We start from the raw sequence: 21,605 nt of genomic DNA on the forward strand, positions 1-21,605 counted from the left end.
AAAGAGAAGAAGGAGAGAAAAAGAAAAAAATATGTCACTACTATAAGAGGATATTTATTTATGGGCCCATCACTCTACTCTTTATTTTCTCAGTCATAAAATTCCAGGAAGAAAGAGCCTCTATATCGCAGCAAAGTTTTGAGAAGACCATTTGATTGTGTTTTAACGTTCAAGTTTAAAAATGACTGAGTGTGTGTCTTCCATTTTAAAAGGATCAAATTTCTCTCAGGCATTTCAGCTGAAAGTTATCACCACATAGGATTTATGTAGTACGGTGTTGAACCAGAGGAGGCACAGACTAGGTTTAAAACATGTCACCCAAAGCTTTAAAAATACTTATCCAGAAGGTGGAGAAGCGTGATCATCAACAGTGAAAGTTTTTATTGACGCTTCACTTTATATTTGTGGCACTGCAGAAATAGCACTAAGACTGACGGCCTCATGAAATGTTTTTAAATTCTTGTCTCCTCTTGTTTTTCTCCACAGTGGTTTTGCGAGAGCGCTGCTCTCGATACAGATGATTCTTTGGAGAGGCAGAAAGTCTATAAGTTCAGAGGCGACTTGGCTGTGAGACAAGGGAACTATCAGGTGACAGTCAAACCAGTCTATTAAAGTTGGTGGCAAGTTAAGTTAAACACAATGCCCTTGATAAATTTACATTTTATTTGCCAGCTTGTCCGTGGGGATACTTATACAACACTGTTACGGGTCAGTATTTGAATGTTTCCAATGAGATAACAACATATAGCCCTTGAAGCCTGTAGGCTTATTCGTGTGAGTTTACATTTTCTGATGGCGTAGAAAAAAAATTCTGACGCATTAAGTCACATCACACTGAAGCTTTTATCCTAAATAAAAACAAGATGAATTGTTGAAACGTTGCAAACAGCTGTAGTCTGCCACACTTCCTCATGAAACAGTTTGACTTTGCTCATAGCATTTTTTTCTTGCTGTTATTCATACCACTCTCCATTGTCCAGTGTGAAGTGTGATGTTAAAAATCCTTGTTGTGATTCTGTCCTCGCTGTCGTGGTGGGTATAGAAAGCCTTGGATGCATACCACAACTGTCTGGAGTGGCTCGCTGACAACAACCTGACCATCAGAAGAGATGTGCTGGAGGGAATGGCTCGATGCTGCACCAAACTGGGACAGAGAGACAAGGCGCTGGACTTTGCTGATTTACTGGTAATTCTTCCATGAGTTTTTTTCTCAAAGGGTTTTTATACACAACAACAGAACAGTACATACTGGAACAACCTGCTGTTGTTGTAAATTTGTTCATATGTCATGTAAAAAACTAAACTCAAAATGAATAACATTTCATTTGTATACTTGAACTTGTTCCAGAGCAAAGAAGCCTCCAACACCTGTCACCTGACCAGCCTCCTGCTCCTTAAGGTCAGCATTAACCAGAACACACACACACACAAACAAACAAACAAACAAACAAACAAACAAACAAACAAACAAACAGATTTCCCTCTTTTGTTGATTCAAATCATTATTTGGAAATAAAATTATTCATTTAAATTGTAAACCTTTCCTAAAGGTCACCATATACCAGCATTTTGGAAGCGTAAGATCCAAGATGTCGTCTCTGCAGCAGCTGTGTGGCCTGCTACCCTTCAACCCCTGGAACTGGTACAACCTGGGACAGATGTGTCTGCAGCTGCTGGAGGGCAACAGGACCATGGGTAGGATGGATTTGATTTCCTGTCTTACACTCACTTGTTGACCTGCTGCCGTTCAGTTTTAAAACAAGTTGTTGAGGGGTGTTGTTTAGCTCAGTCTGTAGAGCAACCGCCCCATGTACAAAGGCCCAGTCCTTGCCGCGGTGGCCCAGGGTTTGAATTCGACCTGTGGCTCTTTCCTTTTCTTTGTCTCTGTAAAATAAAGCTGAAAAAGGCCAAAAAATATCTTAAAAAAAAAAACAAGTTGTTGAAACAAACACGTAGATTAACATTAAACTGATGTGATCTGCTGTATTTATCTTAACTAGGACAGTGTTCAGCAGAGGTGCAGAGTAATGGAGAGACTGAGGAACAACAGGACGAGGCCACAGAGCTTGACGAGGATAGAATCTGGCTGAAAGCTTGTACCTGTTTCATCAGGACGAGGTACATCTGTGATGCCACAGTTGAATGTGTGGTATTTATGAAGAGATTAAATGCAAGTCATAGTGTCTGAAATGCTTCTTGTCTCTTCTCTCAGACTCCTGTTGAGAATCCTTCGGCAGCAGCAGTCCTCCTTTGTTCTGCAACGCAGTGAAAACGTCCTACAGAGCACAGATGAGGTGTTGCAAAGGCTAAATCCTAAAGAAACAACCCTGCAGACTCTCACCGAGGTGAGGACATGCTCCTGGTTTTGGATTCGTATTGGCCTCTTAGGTTTGGGTCAGTGGATGGGTTTTAACGTTTTCTCTCACGTCTATTTCCCAGGTGATGTCAGAGGACCTGATCCCAGAGAAGATGAGGGAGGACTACCAAGACGGGGAGAGTCTGGCCAGTGTGCATTTACAAAACTTTAGGGAGCGCTGGTGGAACAAGATCTTACTGACTGGAGTGCTAGAGACTGATGGCGGTCATCATCAGGCACAGACAGACACAAAGTCCTGATACTCCAGTGATGCCTGTTTACAGAGAAGTTGTCAGACAGGAAGAGACTGAAGAAGATGCAGGAGATGGCTCTGTCACAGCGTAGAGCCGTCAAAGAGGAACAACAGACTGGACGAACTGAAACAACACATTGATATCACAAGTCCTCATACGCGCAGGACATGTACAGGTCAAATTCTAACTTTCAATGCTGACAATCTCAAATACAGTATTTAAAGGTAATGTAACCTTAAAATGTAACAGAATGATTCATGTACGCCTCTTCCAGCAAACAGACAATTGCACATCGAATGTAATCAGTATAACCTACATTATCAAACAAACGAGACATCATTCTCATGTTTCATCCACTTCATACTGTGATTTATGTTCTGCATTAAGACAGGAAACAAAGTGAGACCATTTTAAAGTCTTTTAATGCTCTGCCTGAAATGTAACAAAAATGCCTTAACATGTTATATAGAACATATCTTAAAAACAAATGTATTAAAATAAAATTGTGTTTTTTTTGGTGAAATACTCTCATTTCACTCATAGGAGTGCATTTCTATTGTATAATCTAAATGAGCCAGTCGTTATCGTTAACGTTATTAGTTCCACCTGTGCTTCTGTGTATGACGAGTCAAAATGCTGCTGCTGTGAACTCATGATTCACGCATTTATCTCCACAGTTCAGGAGGAACATCAGCTGATCACAAGAATTAGCAGCTGACACTGTTTTATACATCTCCTCAGTAGTTGGACAGTTTCCACTGTAACAGAAGCAAAGCAGGTGGTCAAAACATGCTTTCATTTCAACTGAAATGAGCAGTTAGGACAGACTTTATTCTCTTATTGTACATACAGCTGCAGCACACGGTATGTGTTTTACAAACAAAATGTACCAAAGCTGATGCTTTAAAAACACACATCTGTCTTAACTCATAGGCTTGTAACAATAATAATACACATATAGTTTAATATGTTTTGTTTTACACAGTGGAATAATGCTGTATGCTTCACATGAACAGATGACACACTCTGATGACCACTGACCTGGATGCTTGTGTGTGAGGACCTTTCTTTATTTTTCAGGTGGCAGATGTTGGTTATATTTGGGGAAAGAACTGCTCCTTTGAAGCCTGCTGACTGTCACGTCAGTCATATTTTTGCTCCTTTCTAATGATGTATTCATGTTGCTGTGAAGCGGCCTCCAGCCCACCTGCTGTCCCGTCCTGTAGGTGGTGTCAAAGGAGTTACGGCGAACAACATGTCTGGGTCTTGCTGTTTGATTCTGAGGCATCCAGTTTAATCTTGGAGGCTGCTGTAGATGTCCTTTGGTTTCTTGCTTGGCGTCCATCTGGAACTGAGGTTTAAGATGAGTACCCATGGTTGTTGGTCCTGAACTTGAACCTGGAGCCTCTGTAGTTGGGTGTAGTTGGTGGTGCTTCTGAGGCTGCCTTCTGCTTTCTAGGGGCGGCGCTTTTGTTTGTGGCCCAGACAAGTGCCCTCTTGGGTGGGTTAGAGGGAACAGGAGGCCAGTCTTTGCTTCTTTTTGCTGTGATGTAGAAGGAGACAAGACTTTGGAATGATCAGATTCAAAGTCCGCCTTTGGCTTCAAGTTTTGTGAGCAGTACCATTGTCGACTTTGTGCGTGTTGACCTGCAGCAATCCCTAAAGACTTTATCAATCTGTCTATGTTCCTCTGCTCAAAGAACAGACCTTCAGTAGCCACATTATGGTGCTTGAGGTTTGAATTAATCTGGAGAGGTGGTTGATAGTCAACAGTCCTGTGCTGTCTGTGTGTGGGCGATGCAATATGGAGAGGGTTTGTCTCTTGAACTCTCACATCCTTCTCAGCTGCAGTGGTGACGGTAAGGCTAGAGAGCTGAGACTGAATGAATGAGACGTGGGTCTGACTGAAAGGGTTTGAAAGGCTCTGGTTTTGACTCTCCACATCTGTTTGTGCACCATACTGGGTGCAGACAGCTCCTACAGATACACTCTGCAGTGCTCCTGGTTGAACCAGAGGTTTTGGGTACAGTTGTAGAGGCATTTCATGCATTTGTGTGCCAGTAGTGGCTCTGTGTGCTTTGCTACACTCTAATTCTGTATTCTGTAAATTGGATAAAACCCACATTTTTGTTTTTGTCTGCCTGTTTTGAGTGTCTTCAGTCCGAGGCCTGTGGCGCACTTGTTTGGTCTGGCTTGATTTCGTCTTACTGACATTAGCGTGATCATTTTGCGCTGCCTGTGATGTGTTGTACTGAGGGAGAGTGTGAGGCACAGTGATGTAAGTGACAAAGTCAGTGACTGGTTTGGAGCTGGAGTTTAGCCTCTGAAATTCCTGATGGAAAGGTATGACCGCAGTGCCCTTTATAAGAACAGCAAGACTACGATGGACCTGCCAGGACAGCCAGGAGAAGCTGAGACAACACACACACAAATAAAAGCATTAACAATAGAGCCAAAAACTAAAAGGAGGACAGATAAATACTTTACTACTACATTATGAAGAACCCAACCATTTAAATAAGACTTTCTACTTGGATGTGGGAATTCTGTTCATCAATGAGTTCAATCGAGTCTGAAAGGTCTATTGAAGCTTGGGGAATGTATTAATGCACTTATCATGACATGATGTTGCCTCACATCTGAGGAAGCTGTCCTCTGTAGCTCGTCTATATGCCCCTAAATAGTAGTAGAAGTCTACAAACAGGGAAACATGTTTACCCTTTAGTGTTCCAACACTGTTATCAGCTTCTACATTATGCACCTATCTACTGTGTGGAGGGGGTCAGACAGCTCTATTCTGTGACCTAAGTTACCCTAGTAATGATCAGAGTGCTGTCCTAAACACAAACATACAGAAGAAGTCCCCATAACAATGTAAGATTTAATATCCCTACTATCCCTATCCCTACTATCCCCCAGTGTGTGTGTACCTGTATGATCCTGTCAGCACTTCAGTCCAGTCAGTGATGATAAAACTCTCAGCAATCTGACCAGTCAGCCTCCTGCCTGTCTTGGCGCAATAGGTCTGTCCCTCAATACTGCGAACTGACAGTTTCTAAAGAAACACACACATAATTTGCTAGTATTTCATCACAAATACACAGTGTAGTCATGTAACTAGCTGAGGAATTATGATGGTAGTTAGATTTTTTTCATATAATATTACATCAATAAAATCACAGTTTTTAGTTAGTTACTTCGCACTAAACAAACCAGATATTTGCAAAAAAATAGCTGTTGAATGCAGCTAGGCCAGCTTGTGAACGAGAGCTGAAAAACAGGGACGTCTATTGAGACAAAGACGTCGTCACATACAGTCTGTGGTGTGGTGCTTTCCATGTGCAATATGCAACAGAGTTAGGACCAGTGTCCACGGGTTACATCAAAATACAACTTTGATGCAGTGGAATCACTTTATAAGTTTTGGTAAAAGCAGCCAGGCTCTGACGGGGAAACTGGATGTAAGATGATGAAGAGACTCACTGGGAAGTTTTTGCTGTTGAGGTTGAGGTCCTGCCACATCCTGATGAACAGGTTCAGGTTGAGATGATCAAGCAGCAGGTGAATGGACACGTTCCTCCTCCTGCTCGCCTCCAGGAGGTCACACAGCAGCTCCACATCACTGAAGCTGTCCATCACTATGGCTAAGGCCTGCACAGACAATTTCACTCACTGAGTACCTAACCTTTCAACATGCACTTTTAATCATCCCTCACATGTACAGGCATGCATGGCATGTTCCTTTTTTTATGCAAGTGAACAAGTGCATGTGCAGAGGCATGAAGAAACACAGACCATTGTAGCCTTTCTGATGAACTCTCTGACCATGTCTTTCATGCCAGCTGCCCTGCTGTCAGACTGGAAATAAACTTCAACATCAGACTCATCCAGGACACGATCAGCCCTCTTCAAATCTAGAAGGGACAAGAACATAATCAGAAACTGGAACAGATGAGAACAGAAAGGATTAAATACTGATCTCCAGAGTTTCCAGAATTACCTTTTAGGCTTTTCAGGTCCAAACTTGTTACCGTAGGATCACTTGCAGGACATCGTGTGGCACACTGAGACTCAGCAGACGAGCTCTCTACCTCTTTGTCATCATCATCAGATGCTCTGGGATCAGCTGCGTGAAGTACAAAAACCCAGCATAAAGCTAAAATAAATAAAAAGTAATACAACCAGCAACCACTATTTTTTTGTCTAATAATTCAGAGTCCATTTTGGGTGTTCAAACACCCATTTCAGAAAGTTTGTTAACCCTGAGATGAGGGAAACGTGTCATTTTCAGTTCCAGGAAGGGATGTAACTTAAATTCTGGGTCAGTTACCATAGTGACACTTTGACCTGGGACATTAAGGCAGAGACTAAATAACTAAGACAAATCTCTATCAAGCTACATGCACATGAGACACTGATCAATGAATGTTTGTCATGTTGTGATCGGTTGCACTGATTTAACATTCTTTTCATAGTTAACATATCATGTTGGAGATTACGTGAACATGAATTAATACAATTATAGTACAGCTGAGACAACTTTATGACTGTAAAAGTGGACTAGATGTATGTAAGTTTTTGAACATCAGCTGCATATATATAGAATCACCAAAATCATTATTACTAGGAAGCTTTGACTTTTCAATTACAGATCCATAAGTAAACTGTTTTCTCTGTTTGATCCATATTTTCATCTTCAGTTGAGTTCAGGTTAAAGCTGAAGCTAAAGTAAGTAAGTACAGTAAGATTACAGCACCGTATCAATATCTATTAAGGAAATTCAAGTTAGGTAAACAAATGTGAGGTAACATTTTATATTAAGATCCTTGTAATACAGTTAATTAATAGGAAATAAGCCTCTTATATGATGCTTATTAACATTGTTAAGATAAGACTATATAATGTTTGTAAACACGCTTATTGTTAGATCATAAGACATTTACAAACACTTATAATAAACTTACCTATAATGTCGTTGTTACGTTGTTGTTACATACTTGATCATGCACTTATTAACAGTTAATTATGTCTTTGTGATGTAGTGTAGTGTTTATCCTTTGCTGGATAGGTCGCTTCACCTTTACTATTAATTAAACCGAGAACAGTGCTTGTAAATTTAAAGTTAGTAATCCATAAGTGCGGCCCCCCAAAACCAGTCCAAGATTAGTGTCGGTGTTTGTTAAACCTACTTTTTAAACCCAGCCCTAGGACACAGGAAAAACAAACATTCACAACCTGTAATGCCGTCCAGCCCATTTTTCAGGCAGTAAATCTTCTCCGGCTCCGACAGAAAGTCCACTTCTCCCTCTGCGTCCAGCACCTCATGGTATCCCTCCAAGCCCCGGGTGAGCAGCGAGTCCGCAGCCAGCCGTGCGCTCTCATTGTGGCTCAGGTCCAACGTGGGTCTGCAGGCTATGAAGTCACGGTGAGAGGAGGAGGAGGGGATGCGGAGGTCTTGAACCCGTCGCCTCACCTTCCCCATTGGTTTTGACCTCCTGTAGGACAGCACGGACACACTGCTGGCATCCATGATTGATGGACTTCAATCCAAGTCTTGTTTAGACATCAGACACAGCTGCCTGTAGGTCTGATAACTACTGGTTGAAGCACGCAGATAAGTAAATAGAAAACTTTGGACCCGCCCCTGCTTAGAGCAAGATGGATTTACAACTCATGAGAGGTGACAGCTGAGAGCTGAAGTCATTTAACTACATGTTGATGTGACCTTTCAGGATTTAATGCAGGGTGGAGCACAGAAAACAAAAGGAAGATATGTACAAATATTAGGAGTTTACTGAAATTTGGCTTTGAGACTTATTTCTATGAGAAACCTAGTGTGTGTTCTGGTTGTGTACCCAGGCCAAGTCTGATGAAGAAGCAGTAATTCAGAGTGCAGATGAGCAGAGGTAAAATATGAACGTAGGGAAATAAAGAAATGAGTGACAGGGATGAGGATGGCTGTCATTTTGGCTCATGTCAAACAACGCCTGGATGCTTAAAGGACAACCAGTTACAGGCACACCCAGACAGAGCAGAAGCACACAGGTCCTCACCTGTTTTACATTAGGCACACTCCATCTCTTTTCATAAACCAACTTGTCTTGATACATGCACAAACACAGACTTAATCTAAATTATAAAAGACTGGATTTACATATTGCATGTTGACTAAATTTGTAATACTCAATGCAATCTATGCTTTCTGTTCACATTAAATGATTATTTCATTTATTTTGAAATATATTTGAATGGATTGAAAAGAGTTTGAGGAGCTGCATTTGCAAACTGTTGCTTACCAACAACATATAAATCCTGAAAGTAAAGCAGGTATATCTTCACAGGCACAATGAGACACAGTTCAGTCAAGATGTTTTATCATTTTTTTATCAAAACCTGGTATTAAATAACACAAATCATATAAAATTCATTCAAACAAAAAAACGAAATGGAGTACAGGTGCAAATATTAAAAAAAATGTGTACAACTGAACATTAAATATAATAAAATAATGAAAATGTAGAGGTGTAATGCATTAAAGGTAGACTTGGATACGCGAGGGCTTACAACCTAACACTGCCACAACCCAAAAGATTCACCTGTCCCGGTGAAACCAGTCAGATGACTGGTATTTTTATGGAAGAGATGGGTTTTCATGAGACAGTGGTTGATGGTGTACAGTTAATATACTTGAGGATGGTATGTGAGCACTTGGAAAGTGGACAAAGATAGCAGCTAGCCAGTATGCTACTCAGTCTGACTCATTGTTTCTGTTGTTCCAGCTCGCCTGAGGCATGAAGATGTTTTACTGACACTGAAGATGGAGATGTGGTCTTTAGGAGACAGAGGACAGTGTGTGGACAGACTGTGAGGAGGCAGAGCTGCCCTCTCTGGCTCGGGTAGCCAGCTTCTGTCTCAGCTCTCTGATTTCCTTCAGCAGTTCTCTCTCACTGCTGTCCAGCTGGGCCCGGCCTCGATCCAAGGAAACTGACAGAAAGATAGACAGCAAGATTATTCAGACAAATAAAACTCAATATAATGAGCCCTGCCCCTTTTTGTGGAGAAAGTTGACAGAGGATTGCTCTACTGTGATTAGTACACAGAGTTGGTTGATTGACAGAACTTTAGTTGGCAATCAGTGAAGTGTTTTGGTCAATTTTCAAGCTAACTAACGAACATTTAATGGTTTTAGGCTCTCCAATGTGAGGATTTGATGCTAATAATGAAAATAATTGTTAGTTGCAGGCCCAAATATTAGTTAGAATAATTAAGTATATTCTTGGTGAAAAGGATTTTTTATTGGCCACTGATTACACGTTGCTTTGCTGATATGCAACAGATACATCTGCATCTGCAATGACTCACAGTTGGTGGAGGTGCTCTCTGAAGGTGAATTGCTGTTCAGACACACCATGCTGGTTCGTGCCTGCTTTGGGGAGGTTGTTGAGTTGGGTCTGACTGCTGGACCGACAGCGTTGGTTCCAACAGAAACAGCAGTGGGCAGTGGAAGTCCTCTGGTTGAACATGGTGACCGTATCCTCATCTGCCTCTGCGTGTCTGGCACAAAGAAAATGGGAATGATAAAATCCACGTCTGAATAACGATCTGTTCACACACAGGCCGCAAACTGCTGTGTGTGTGTGTGTAGTAATACCTTTGTCTGCTGAAGACAGCTGCTGCTCTTGTAACTGGGCTCTGGTACTCATCACTTCACCCCACTGCAAATGAACAAGAACACAATTCCAAGTAACAGTATTTCACACGTTGAGATGGTTTAGATATGATGTTTGTTAATGAGGAACACAAATGTCATCACTTTTTAAATTATTTTTGTAATAGAGGCTTTAAAAAGGTAACAGAAAATCCCATAATTGATGTCATAGTAAATGTACGTAAACAAGCCAGTAATCATGTAAACTGATGTGTTGGCAAACATACACTTGTTTTTCTCACCTTCCTTCCTGCCACATCTCTCATGGTGTCTGCCAGTCTCTCCTCCTCTGCCAGGGCTTGCCTGTGAAGCTCTGCCAGTCTCTCCCTCTTCCTCTCCTGCTCGGCTTCCACCTGCTGCAGGCGCTCCGCCACCTCTCTCTGCCAGTCTGACTCTAAGCCCAGCTGGCATGCCTCCGCTAGGGACTCCTCCAGGGCCTGTGTGTGTTTGTAGAGAGAGAGAAAGTTAACGGATTCAAGAGGAGAAGATCACAGGTACCTGTGCCAGAAATCGGTGTTTGGATGACTGTGTGGCTTTGATAGTTTCTTGCGAAGCCAGATGGATGAAGGAGTGCATCAAGATCATGTGCTGACATATGTCAATATTATTACACTGGCTACAAACTAACCTGCATGTTTGTCTTGGTGCTGTGTAGTAGATCTGTGAAGCTCTCCTCCTCTCTTTCTGCCCTCCTCATCCTCGTCTCCACCTCCTCCGCAACCTCCCGTCCCATGCGCTCCTGCTCCTTCAACAGGTGCTGAGAGAAACAGTCGTGAAGAAAAACAAACAAATCTTAATGTAGGCTGAGTTTTGCAAAATATGTGTTCTTCACTCGTTATGATTAAACCATTAAATCCAAAATGGAGGCTACGACACTGGCTAATTCAGGCTAAGTGAGACAAAAACTCTCAAAATTAGAGGTTGACTTATGATTCTTGTCAGACGTTTTCAGTGAGAAAGCTGTCGTAACATTTGCTTTCAGGTATTCAAATTGAAAAAAATTGTTCCAGGTTTAAGAGAAAGGAAAAGAGGGAGAAATAAATGCAGGGAGGAGTCTGGGAGAGAGGAAAGAAGGTTGAATGTTAAGTATAAAGTCACCTGTTCAAGTCGTCTCCTCTGAGCCTCCAGCTCCATCTGTCTGACTTCTAGATCTTGGACTGCTGCAGCTGTTTCTCGCTCCCTCAGGTCCATCTGTAGCACAACATAAAAGGTTGTTGTTGGGTTAGTGTTTAAACATGAAGGTTAGAGACAAACACATTAATCATGATGAAGTGTGAGCAGCAGAGCATGGGACTGCAGCCCAGGATCTCTGGTATTACAAGCTTCTGCTTAAGTAACTAAATCAAACTCGAAATAATAACACAGTCATTCACACAGCAAAAAGAGGAAACTCATGTGACTCCTTTACATAAAAAGTTGAATCTTGATCATCAGTTCACCTTTCTGCTGATCTCCTGGTCTAGTCCTTGGATCTGTTTAGCTCTCAGGTCCTGCTGATGTTTGAGGAAACGACTTCTCGTTGCGTCCAGCAGCTGTAACTCCTTCACCTTCAGCTCTCTCTTCATGGCTGCCAGCCTGCAGGGAACAAAGCAGTGTCAGCAACTAGTTTGGCACATCTTTTTTTCCTCATAAGTCAGCTGTGGAGGTGTCATGTGCTTTTTACTTTGCCCTCTGCTGTGTTAGTTTTTCCTCTTCTTGCGCCAGGATGTTTCTGCGCTGTTCCTCGGCGTTCTGCAGCAGCTCCTGCATTCAAATCGACATACTGAGTTCACTTCTTTTCAACGCCAAGCTTGTGTTTCATACATGGAAAAAACTACATGAGCAAGTCAAAACTAAAACACGATCTTATGCTTAAATCAACACATTACCTGCTGCACGTGATAGGCCTCCTCTTCGGCTTGGCGACGCACAAAATCTGCACGCAGAGCCGACACCTCCTGCCTGATGAGACAAACACACTCACATTTCCCCTCTTCCATCTGACTCTGAGGTATATTAACATTCATTTATTAACATCAACAACACACTCTGTAATCTGACCTCTCACGGAGATACTCCATCTCCTGCAGTCGTATCTTCTCCCTCTCCCGACTCTGGTATTCCACTATGAATTCTGGGTATTGGTTGAACACAGGGTACTGGCCTCTGGTCAGTGGTGTGAAGTCAGAAAGCATATTCCTGGGATGGATGTCAGCTGGTGTATTGCCCATGAGCCGGTAGGCCTCTTTTATCATGGCTCCCACATCCAGGTTGTTGCGGTGGTGGAAAAAATACTACAAGGCAAAAACACAGAAATATTTACAAAGACAAGAAAAGTTTCCTCACTGACTTTGGGACTGACTCGGAGGTGAGGAGAAGTGAGTTACCTCAAAGTCCTGTTTCTGGGAGCAGAGCAGCAGAGGCTCACGGCAGCAGGTGATGTAGGCCACACAGGCCATGAGCAGGAACGATGGATGGTTGGAAAAGACTGAGTCAAAAAGTCGGAGCCACTCATCTCGAGTTAAAACCTCTGAGAACAACGTTTCCAGCAGGGGCCACACATAGAGCTGCGACAGATGCAGAGAGACGTGATTACACGAGTGTTCCGGGACAACCTGCCTGACCACTCACACACATTTGCCCTCCAGTTGTGTGAAGCTGTGCACTGCCACGGTTACCTGTGAGGTGATGCCACAGTCCACCAGATGCTGCAGCAGTTCCTTGTCGTGATGAGCCAGAACATTTTCCGCCATGCTCAGGATGTTCAGAGGAGGGTTGGGGAAGTACTCGAACCAATGTTGACACCAATTCACTGAACAAACAAACAGACTTTAGACTTTGGCTGCACACGCTGAGAAACAGTTGTTTGGTTTCATACTAAAACTTGTAGTGATTAAAGACAATATTTATATTTATATTTCAAAAGTTTAAAGAAATAATGCTATGATGAGCAGTAGTTAACTGGATTAAGTACCTATGACAGTGGCCACCACCTCGAAGCAGAGCATTGGGTTGTTCTGGAAGAGCTTGACGAAGGGAAAAGCTACCAGGGGAAGGTACTCTACCTCTCCAAAGATGGCTGCCCAGTGAGCTAAGGCAGACAGAACCCTGCAGAGAGAAGGAAAGGACCAAATAATTAGTTGGTGATTGCAACTAGAACATTCGTGTCGTGTGTAATGAGCTGCAGTATGTGTGATTGTGAGCAAGAGAGGCCACCTCTGCAGTCCCCTCTGTAGCTTGTGACTTTTGATGGGGTATTTATCATGAAGGGTGAGGTAGGCTGAATGCAGGCCTTTATCGGTCAGACTGCTGTACGCCGCGTGGTTCTCTGGGAGACACAATAAAGACCGCCATACAAACATCCTGCAACACAGACACAATAATCCTGTAAATCTTTCAAAGTTGGCATGCATTTGAAAGGCATCAGACTGAAGATAGATGAAAAATGATTAGAATCATTATTACATTTTAAATGATCATATTTCACATGTATTTGTTTTTTTTTAGTTTTGGTTTTATATTTGTATGAACTTTTAGATCTTGTATCTATGCATTGATGGTGTAATTCTCCTCCTGGGCTACGTGTCCCCCACCCCCACCTTTATGTATTCACAGTCTTTGCATAGCAATGGTTGTCAAATAGATCAGACACACAGGGACTCCTGTTGATAGAAGGATTTGTATAGCACAGGGATTTTAACTTAGAACTTCACACGCACAGACAGACTGACAATACACTTACTACAAAATAAAATCATATACACTGAGTGAATGTCGCCTTAAAATAATCTAGACACTTCATACACATGAACATAGGAGCACTTACACATCACACATACAAACTGTCTGGCTTTGTCTTTTGCAGAACCAGATTGTGCACTCTGTTTATTCTTTTCACAAAGTGTGAATAAAACCTCAACCAAGACTCGATATTGCACGATACATGCATGGATCTTTCCCCTTACCTGTATTTATCAGGATATTCTCCAAACGCCTTGAGCAGAGCCACCAGTCTCTTCTTATTCAGACCAGCAGGGAGTTCATTCTGTACAGACACGCACAAAAGTTAGCAGTTAAACATCTCTAAAACTTTACATCACTCTGCATAAAGAAAATGAAGGAAGAGAAAAATGTATCTGCGTGTGTTGTTCCCACCTCTTTATCCTCAGCTGTAGACCCAGCAGGAGGTCGAAGTGTCTTCACCTGTGTCTGCCTACCCGAGCTCTTGGCCGGTCTGTGAATGACGTCTGATCGGACTTTGACCTTTAGGTTAGACAATCCCTGATCAGGTTCACCGCCAGAGACTACTGCCACCTTGGAAGGAGGAGGCTGCATGAGGGCGAAAAACATACACACACATCCAACATGAATACACTTACAGAACAATATCAACAAATCAGAAGATCATTTTAACAACTGTCACCTTGTTTAATTCTTGTGTGAGACTCTGAACGCTGTAGACATTGATGCTGCCATTATCCATGACAGCCACGACGTGCCGGCCATTAGGGCTGACTGCCACTGTGATGATGGCGTCGTCGTGGGAACCCATGTGGAAAAGCAGCTTGCAGGTGTGAATGTTTATGAAGCGCATCACGCCGTCCTGGCTCAGTACGCCCAGTGTCTACAAAAAAAAAAAAAGTCTGACACACAAGTGCACAAGCTAACATATTAAACATAAACATAATGAGGTACATAAACTTGTACACTCCACAGCAGTAGCCCTGTTGTCTGTGTACCTGGCTGGCTCCTCCATCAAAGCTGTCGGGCAGAAATTCCAGCTGTCTGACGGTTCTGACCTGCGTGGGCATCTGAATCACCCTGACCAGCTGTTTGCTGTCCAGACACCACAGGTGCAGCAGGTTGGAGCGGCCACCAGCAGCAAGGCTCTTACCATCACTGCCAACACAAGTCAGGTATATCAGCATCATATCAGGTTTGTTTGGAGTTCTGTCATACAGATTGACTTTTTTTATGTTTCACGAAGCCACGAAGAGCTACACCGAAAAGCTACATACAGTGGTTGTGATGTGAGAGGCTCACCGTGTGACTGCGAAGGCCTTGTAGGAGATTTTGGGTCCACAGTCTGGGACCGGGAGCTGGTATTTGCAGAACAGGGTGTCACTCTCCCAAGCAAAGATGGAGTCATCACTGAAACAGCTGAGGATGGTGTTACTGAGAGGCAAGAAAAACACCTGCAACACAAACACACCGTGACAACAATGAGAAGATGAACATATTTAGTGCATACAATATGTTTACTGGATGTATAGCATTAATATCTTAAAATTAACCACAAACCTAAATCCTAATTTGTCAGAACAACACAGCTCAATGATCACCTTCATGAAGTGATCAAAATAATGTTTGAAAATGTTTTCATTTATTAATTCAGTATGTTTACCCTCTGAATGCCAACAGACTGCCTAATGTTGAGCTTTCTCTTTCTCTGGAACGTGTCCAGGTCCCAGAGCTGAGCCGTGTCCAAGGAAGTGCTGATTGCGTAGCGACCTGAGCTGTGGACAGAGATGGACGAAATTGCTCCCTCATGACCCCGCATCCAACTCACCATCTGCTTTGTGTCTGAAAGAAAGACAATGACAGAATGGTCAAAGGTGCTGAGCCTAACCTAAAATAACTAAATGGCTATGAAAATAACAAAGCAGTGTGTGGCTGTGTCCGTTCAACCTTTGTCAAAGCACTTGATGGTGTAGTCAGCCAGAGCCACAAGGAACTCCGTGGTCCTGCGTAGGCTGAATGCCAGAGCAGTGCAGGCCTGTCCTGTTTTCTGCACCAGACGAAACCTGCCTCGAGGAAAAAGGAGTGAAAAACACAAAATCAGATAAATGTGAAAGCAGGCTGAATTTAAGGGCAAGGGGCTGCTCACATCGAGATCATGTTCAACTCTAAATAAAAAGGAAAACCATTTAAGATTAAAGGGAGTGTTATCTTTTGCGCTAAACGGAACGATTCAGGTGAGAGAAGAGACATGTCAACATTACATGGATATGATTAGCATTAATAGGTAATATGAGCACAGTAATGACTTAAGTGAACTGTGATATTTGTGTATAATTCCCATGTAGATAATAATAGCAACACAGTCAAACATTAAATTCGGGGGCTTTTGAGCACAGACCTGTTTCTACTGATGTCAAAGACATAGATGTTGCCATGGTGATCTCCTGCCAGGAAGGAATCTCCTGTGGTATCAAAGGCCACATGGAGGAAACGCACCGTCTTGGCCTGCTGAGCTGTGCGGATCACCGTCACTAACACGCTGAGGAGGAAAAACAACACATCTTAAAGGGGAAACACACACTCGGACAGGACCGGGATGAAAAGCAGCACGCTGCTGTGAGTCAGGTCTGCTCTCTAGTGGTTAGAAAACACCATGGAAAAAATAAAAAAATAAAAACACTGGATGAACAATTATAAATGGTGCTTTCCTGCAGCTGCTTCTCTCAAATGATCAAATACACTTTGGGTTGATGGGTTAGGGTCAGCAGCAGAGATTCATCATACAAATACTGACCAATTACTTATGGAGCTAGAACATGTGCTGGATAATATTCTGCTATTCAACCACACACATTTAATATGCATTTCTGTTCATGCATCTTAAAACAGTGAAGTGATGTCATCTGGACAAGATTTGACATTTACAGTTTTAGGATAGATTTTATTACCACCTACATCCCAGATAAGACTGAACACTACTTTAAAAGTACTGACAGTTACACCAAAAATATTATCACAACAATGATGTATATAATATGTTGTGATATTTTATAGTTCATATTTGTCAGGACCCTGTTTCCTAAAAAAAAAAAAAAACCAAGAAGATCCTAACTTATTTTAAGTGGGTATGTTTTTGCTAAACATTGATATTTTCCATCTTTACCCTCCAACCTACTAAGATTTTTTAAGAATTTAGAGAAACAAACGTGTTAAATAAGCCAGTAAGAACAACAACACACATCTGAAGAGTACACAGTCAATATTGGAGTATTTAGAGGTGGTACTTGATAATAATGTACAAGGAGTGCAACAAGTGTGACTGAACATAACTACATTTAAAAAGGGGGTACTCACCTTTGAGGCTCAGTGTCACAGAGAAATCTTACAACACAGTCCAGATAAATAAATCAGCTGTCACTACGACAACAAACATCATTCAGCTGTCTCAGACCTAACTCACCCTTTGCCCGGTGTTGGTTTTCGATGCCAGACTTTCCCCTCTTCTTTATTTCCAATGTCCGTCACCTCCATTGTGAAGAGGTCTCTGAGAAGTCTGAATAAATCCAGCAAACAGGAGGACGACCTGACTTAATGTCACAGTAACGTGGCTAACTACCGGGCTAACCGGCTAATCTCTTTACAGGCGGAGCAAACAGCGCGAAGTTTGAAAGAGCGACACCGAGTTTGAAGCTACGAGCAGGGAAGCTGTAAAGCTCAGCACCGGTTAGCGTCAAACTGAGCTCAGCAGTCCGGTTTAACACACACGACGCTAACAGCTTTGTCCAACTTTAGTTTTAAGGAGTTTTTTTGTTGTTTGTTTGGTTTGAGAACGGTTATTTCGTCGCTCAAAGTCGACGTAAAGGATAAGTAGAAGCGTGCATTGTGGGAGTTGTAGTTTAAAGCGTCAATCATTCAGAGAGGGCGTAAACCGAAATACACTTAGTTTCATCTCATTACTTCACTAAAGTGGATTTTAAGTAAGCCGCTGTTAAAGCTGATCATCGGTTTCCAAGTAACCAAGAAGGCACAAGGTCTGCGGAGAGACCATGCTGTGAACTGAGGGATATTAAACTGGTTTATGGAAACTTATTGTTGCCTAGACATTTTTTTTTTTTTAAATCAGTAAGTTTCACGTTTCTGTAAGCCATAGGGTTGTATGATACCACTATTTAACTTGCTACGGATCCTTTTATTTATTCCTTTTCTTTCTTTTTGTTTAGTTGACTATAAAAATAAAACATTTGGATTGTAGTTCATCTATCCATCCAGCCATTATCTTTAACCGCTTATTAAACTCAAAATAAAGTTATTATTATTATTATCCTCATCAGGAGCCTATCCCAGCTGACTTTGGGTGAGAGGCGGGGTACAATTCTATTTTTTATTTCACTGCTACCTTTTTTTTAGTAAACAATCAAAGGCTTTAACACTATTCATGTAGTTATATTCTACTATATNTTTAACCGCTTATTAAACTCAAAATAAAATTATTATTATTATTATCCTCATCAGGAGCATATCCCAGCTGACTTTGGGTGAGAGGCGGGGTACAATTCTATTTTTTATTTCACTGCTACCTTTTTTTTAGTAAACAATCAAAGGCTTTAACACTATTCATGTAGTTATATTCTACTATATATATAGAAAGGACCTAATGGACAAGGTCAAAGAAACCAGAGGATCATAAGCAGGTTAAAAAGTGTATCACGAAACCCCAAGCATACACAAATGGTTTAACCCTACTGCTCTATAAGCCAATGGGAACTTATGACACTCACCTGTTTGAACTAGACAACAGAATTATATGAAATTCATGTCTGAGATCACGTGTTGTTAACAAATCAACGCGTTGTTTATGTGTTATAATGTGAAACTTCATCTTATTATACTCTCTTATAAAGTTTTTAAAACCCAGATTCCAAACCACTAAAAGTCATTTAACAGAGGAGGCTGTCAGCCTGGAGGAAAGGAAACAATGGAGGTTTATTATGGCACATGGCAGGTGCACAGCAGATGGGTAAACCACTTTAGACACTGGGGAGGGCTCCAGAAAGTGAGGTGCCATGTGTGTGTAGGTCATGGACAGACAGCCACACCCTGTATCTTGCGAAGCGCTGCTGTGCAATACAATGCAACTCATCAGGTATTAACTAAAATATTGGAGAATCCCTCTGTTCAATAGAAGAACATGACAACAAAAAATAAATGAATACTTTATTATTATTACCATTATTCTATTATTATCATTATTCTGTTATTTCCACATCACTTTCTCCTCTCGTATTGCAGCTTTGCTTCTGTTGTCGAACCAAAGGGTTTTCCTTTTTCACCTGGCTGGCTGCATCTGCGACTTTTCTTTTTCTTTAGATGAATATCTTCCAACTTTTCATTTGAAAAGAACATTATTGAAATGATCTAAGAATATATGGCTACTTATTTTCTAGTTTTTTTATTTATTCCTAACAGTTGACAACAATGTGATGCCATACAAAGAAGTTGAACCTTTCTCAACTTTAGAGAGCTGTCATTTTACTTTAAGATAAAAAGTTGATATTGATCCCTCAGTGGAGACTTACAGCAGTCACTAACTCTTTCCAACCAAAGACTCGCTGTGTTGTGTATTTTGCATCAAATGATGAGACTGTTTTGTACTACAGATGCTCCCAAAGATGTGTTTCATTTATCAAGATGAATATTGAATTAGTTGGACAATTATTTCTCATTGCTCTATTCAAAATGGACAAAAAAAACAACCTAAAATTTAACATCTGAGTGTTAAAGAACACGAGGTTTTCAAAAGGTGGATGATTTGCATCAGTATTGTGTCTCAGTTTCGCCCCTCTCTAACGGAATCAGCTCCTGGCACGCCCCCTTTACTTGTCTGTCTCTGGATGGTCAGAGGGGAGCTTTTGCAAATTTCCCAGGAAGTATCACAACAATGCAAAACAATACTGAAGGATGCTGGCGTGAGCTAATAAAGTACATCCGGCTCTAACAGTTTTTCTTCAAATTAAGACCATGTTATGAATCAGTTTCGAAAATAAGTACTGAGATAGATACATAAATACATATAGAAAGAAAGAAAGAAAGAAAGAAAGAAAGAAAGAAAGAAAGAAAGAAAGAAAGAAAGAACCCACAACTCGCAAATTAATGTGAAGTAGATCTGCCTTCATGGTGTTGTCTGCGTTCACTATCTATCAACATCCTGAACAGCATAAACAACACAATGATTATCATCATCACATGTGCAATAATGTCTGATAAGAATAAGATAAATATCCCAACATAAAGGTACCTGTATTTTCCTCCAGGTGTGATGTTATCACCAAACATTGCTGCTCAAAGGAAAGTCAGTTTTAGTGTAGGTAACTTTGCTTGACCTAACCAGAAATGTTTGTAATATTTCTCGAAAAATTAATCAACGTTGGATGTATCACGTCATAAAATATTAGCTTTCTCAGCTCCAAGTAGTTGTTGAAATGTTTTTAATTCAATGATTTCAGTCCGTCTAAAAGGTCGCAATCTTTCGCTATTTTACTCATATATCTGACATTAATTCATAAATTAATAATTAATAGTGTTATGAATAGAACTCGCCTACTTGGCTTTACTTTGAAAAGCTGAACCGGATGTTCCTGTCCTGGGCTCTGAAACGTATGTGAGCTAGCTCCCTCTGATTAGCCACGTCATGTAAACTTAGCAGCAGAGCAGTTCTCGTATAAAGGCAGCAAGGCGCAGGTTTTTTGGGGGGTATTAGTTATTTTTTAAAGAGGAGCTGTTTTTTTTCATGGTTATAGCTCGGCAGTAATCGCATGGAAAGATGTCAGATATCGGGGACTGGTTCAGAAGCATCCCGTTCATCACCCGGTCCTGGTTCGCTGCCTCGGTTGCTGTTCCCTTGATTGGGAAACTAGGACTGATTGATTTCAGGAACCTCATATTGATTCCGGAGATGGTCTACAGCAGATTTCATGTAAGTGTTGACTGGCTGCGTCCAGGTGTGAGTGTTGGAGGAGCTCGTGAACGCTGAGCTCGGTGTGTTTTGAACGTTTTCGGTTTGTTAGCAGGTGGCTAGCAGGGCTCGCGCAGGAGGCCTGAGCTGTGGGACAGCCAATCAGAGTGCGCGACGCAGGAGGTCACCACTTCCGGATGCTGTCAAAATACTTTATTTATTTCAACAAAGTGTAAATATAACATCAGCACAGAAAAAGGATGTGAGCTATCAGAGCTGGTGACTTGGCCTTATTAAATATGTGGTGGAATAAAGACAGACAGTCTCCAGGTGCTGTTGTTTTGCATCCCACAAAGCGGTGAAGGTATTTTTTGGATTGACTGTTCTCTCCTGCTTTGAAATCAGCTCCTCAGGCAGCGTTTTTACTGAACATCACTACGCCCACAGCAACTTTCACTGTCAGGTTAACGCAGAGGTCAAGAGCACTGTATCCTTAAAGACTGAGCTCAGCACCTGCAGTGGAGGAAAGTAACTAAGTACACTTAGTTAGTTAGTACTGCACTTAAATACCAGTTTGAGGTACTTGTACTTTACTTATTTCAGAAGGATATTTAG

General features: G+C 41.6%; 4 protein-coding genes across 4 annotated transcripts in view; 2 read left to right on the plus strand and 2 right to left on the minus strand.

Annotated features, from left to right (window-relative positions):
• cxiiih8orf76 (chromosome XIII C8orf76 homolog) overlaps positions 1–3,201 on the plus strand; it is a 4,300-nt gene extending 1,099 nt beyond the window's left edge. The window contains exons 2-8 of the mRNA XM_010742307.3: positions 487–588; positions 1,043–1,186; positions 1,349–1,399; positions 1,551–1,695; positions 2,001–2,118; positions 2,213–2,345; positions 2,440–3,201. Of these exons, the coding sequence (XP_010740609.2) occupies positions 487–588; positions 1,043–1,186; positions 1,349–1,399; positions 1,551–1,695; positions 2,001–2,118; positions 2,213–2,345; positions 2,440–2,616 (870 nt within the window). The 3' untranslated portion in view covers positions 2,617–3,201. The remainder of the gene's footprint in view (positions 1–486; positions 589–1,042; positions 1,187–1,348; positions 1,400–1,550; positions 1,696–2,000; positions 2,119–2,212; positions 2,346–2,439) is intronic.
• A 456-nt stretch (positions 3,202–3,657) lies between these two features.
• On the minus strand, positions 3,658–8,688 carry LOC104928108 (uncharacterized). Its single transcript, XM_027287186.1, has 6 exons — positions 7,800–8,688; positions 6,611–6,813; positions 6,406–6,524; positions 6,094–6,261; positions 5,541–5,665; positions 3,658–5,021 (listed from the first exon to the last, which is right to left on the minus strand). Exons 1-6 carry the CDS (start codon positions 8,138–8,140, stop codon positions 3,680–3,682), a joined length of 2,298 nt encoding a protein of 765 aa, XP_027142987.1. The 5' UTR covers positions 8,141–8,688; the 3' UTR covers positions 3,658–3,679.
• A 564-nt stretch (positions 8,689–9,252) lies between these two features.
• Positions 9,253–17,935, minus strand: tbc1d31 (TBC1 domain family, member 31). Its single transcript, XM_010742330.3, has 23 exons — positions 17,499–17,935; positions 16,437–16,577; positions 15,986–16,101; positions 15,702–15,880; positions 15,341–15,492; positions 15,037–15,196; positions 14,721–14,921; positions 14,453–14,626; positions 14,263–14,342; positions 13,514–13,660; positions 13,272–13,405; positions 12,976–13,109; positions 12,685–12,864; positions 12,359–12,591; positions 12,187–12,259; positions 11,982–12,061; positions 11,758–11,893; positions 11,417–11,509; positions 10,947–11,075; positions 10,561–10,755; positions 10,262–10,325; positions 9,973–10,164; positions 9,253–9,594 (listed from the first exon to the last, which is right to left on the minus strand). The coding sequence occupies exons 1-23, from the start codon at positions 17,567–17,569 to the stop codon at positions 9,443–9,445; spliced, it is 3,216 nt and encodes a 1,071-aa protein (XP_010740632.3). The 5' UTR covers positions 17,570–17,935; the 3' UTR covers positions 9,253–9,442.
• Positions 17,936–20,665: 2,730 nt separating this feature from the next.
• The window catches only part of derl1 (derlin 1), a 5,948-nt gene continuing 5,008 nt past the window's right edge, over positions 20,666–21,605 (plus strand). Inside the window, exon 1 of the mRNA XM_010742305.3 lies at positions 20,666–21,011. Within this exon, the coding sequence (XP_010740607.3) occupies positions 20,859–21,011 (153 nt within the window). The 5' untranslated portion in view covers positions 20,666–20,858. The remainder of the gene's footprint in view (positions 21,012–21,605) is intronic.

This window comes from Larimichthys crocea, chromosome XIII, assembly GCF_000972845.2.
Source record: "Larimichthys crocea isolate SSNF chromosome XIII, L_crocea_2.0, whole genome shotgun sequence".
In the NCBI taxonomy this organism is placed as follows: Eukaryota; Metazoa; Chordata; class Actinopteri; family Sciaenidae; genus Larimichthys; species Larimichthys crocea.

Bases quoted from the DNA above. Each gene is read 5' to 3' on its own strand.
- tbc1d31 (XM_010742330.3), bottom strand. From the start codon at position 17,569: ATGGAGGTGACGGACATTGGAAATAAAGAAGAGGGGAAAGTCTGGCAT. The intron at 10,165-10,261 runs GTATTACTACAC...TCTTTGTGCCAG, and splicing joins GCTGTCTTCAGCAGACAAAG to ACACGCAGAGGCAGATGAGG. The intron at 9,595-9,972 runs GTGAGTCATTGC...TCTTTCTGTCAG, and splicing joins AGAGAGCACCTCCACCAACT to TTTCCTTGGATCGAGGCCGG.
- LOC104928108 (XM_027287186.1), bottom strand. From the start codon at position 8,140: ATGGATGCCAGCAGTGTGTCCGTGCTGTCCTACAGGAGGTCAAAACCA. The intron at 5,666-6,093 runs GTGAGTCTCTTC...GTGTTTCTTTAG, and splicing joins TCAACAGCAAAAACTTCCCA to AAACTGTCAGTTCGCAGTAT. The intron at 5,022-5,540 runs GTACACACACAC...GTGTTGTCTCAG, and splicing joins GTGCTGACAGGATCATACAG to CTTCTCCTGGCTGTCCTGGC.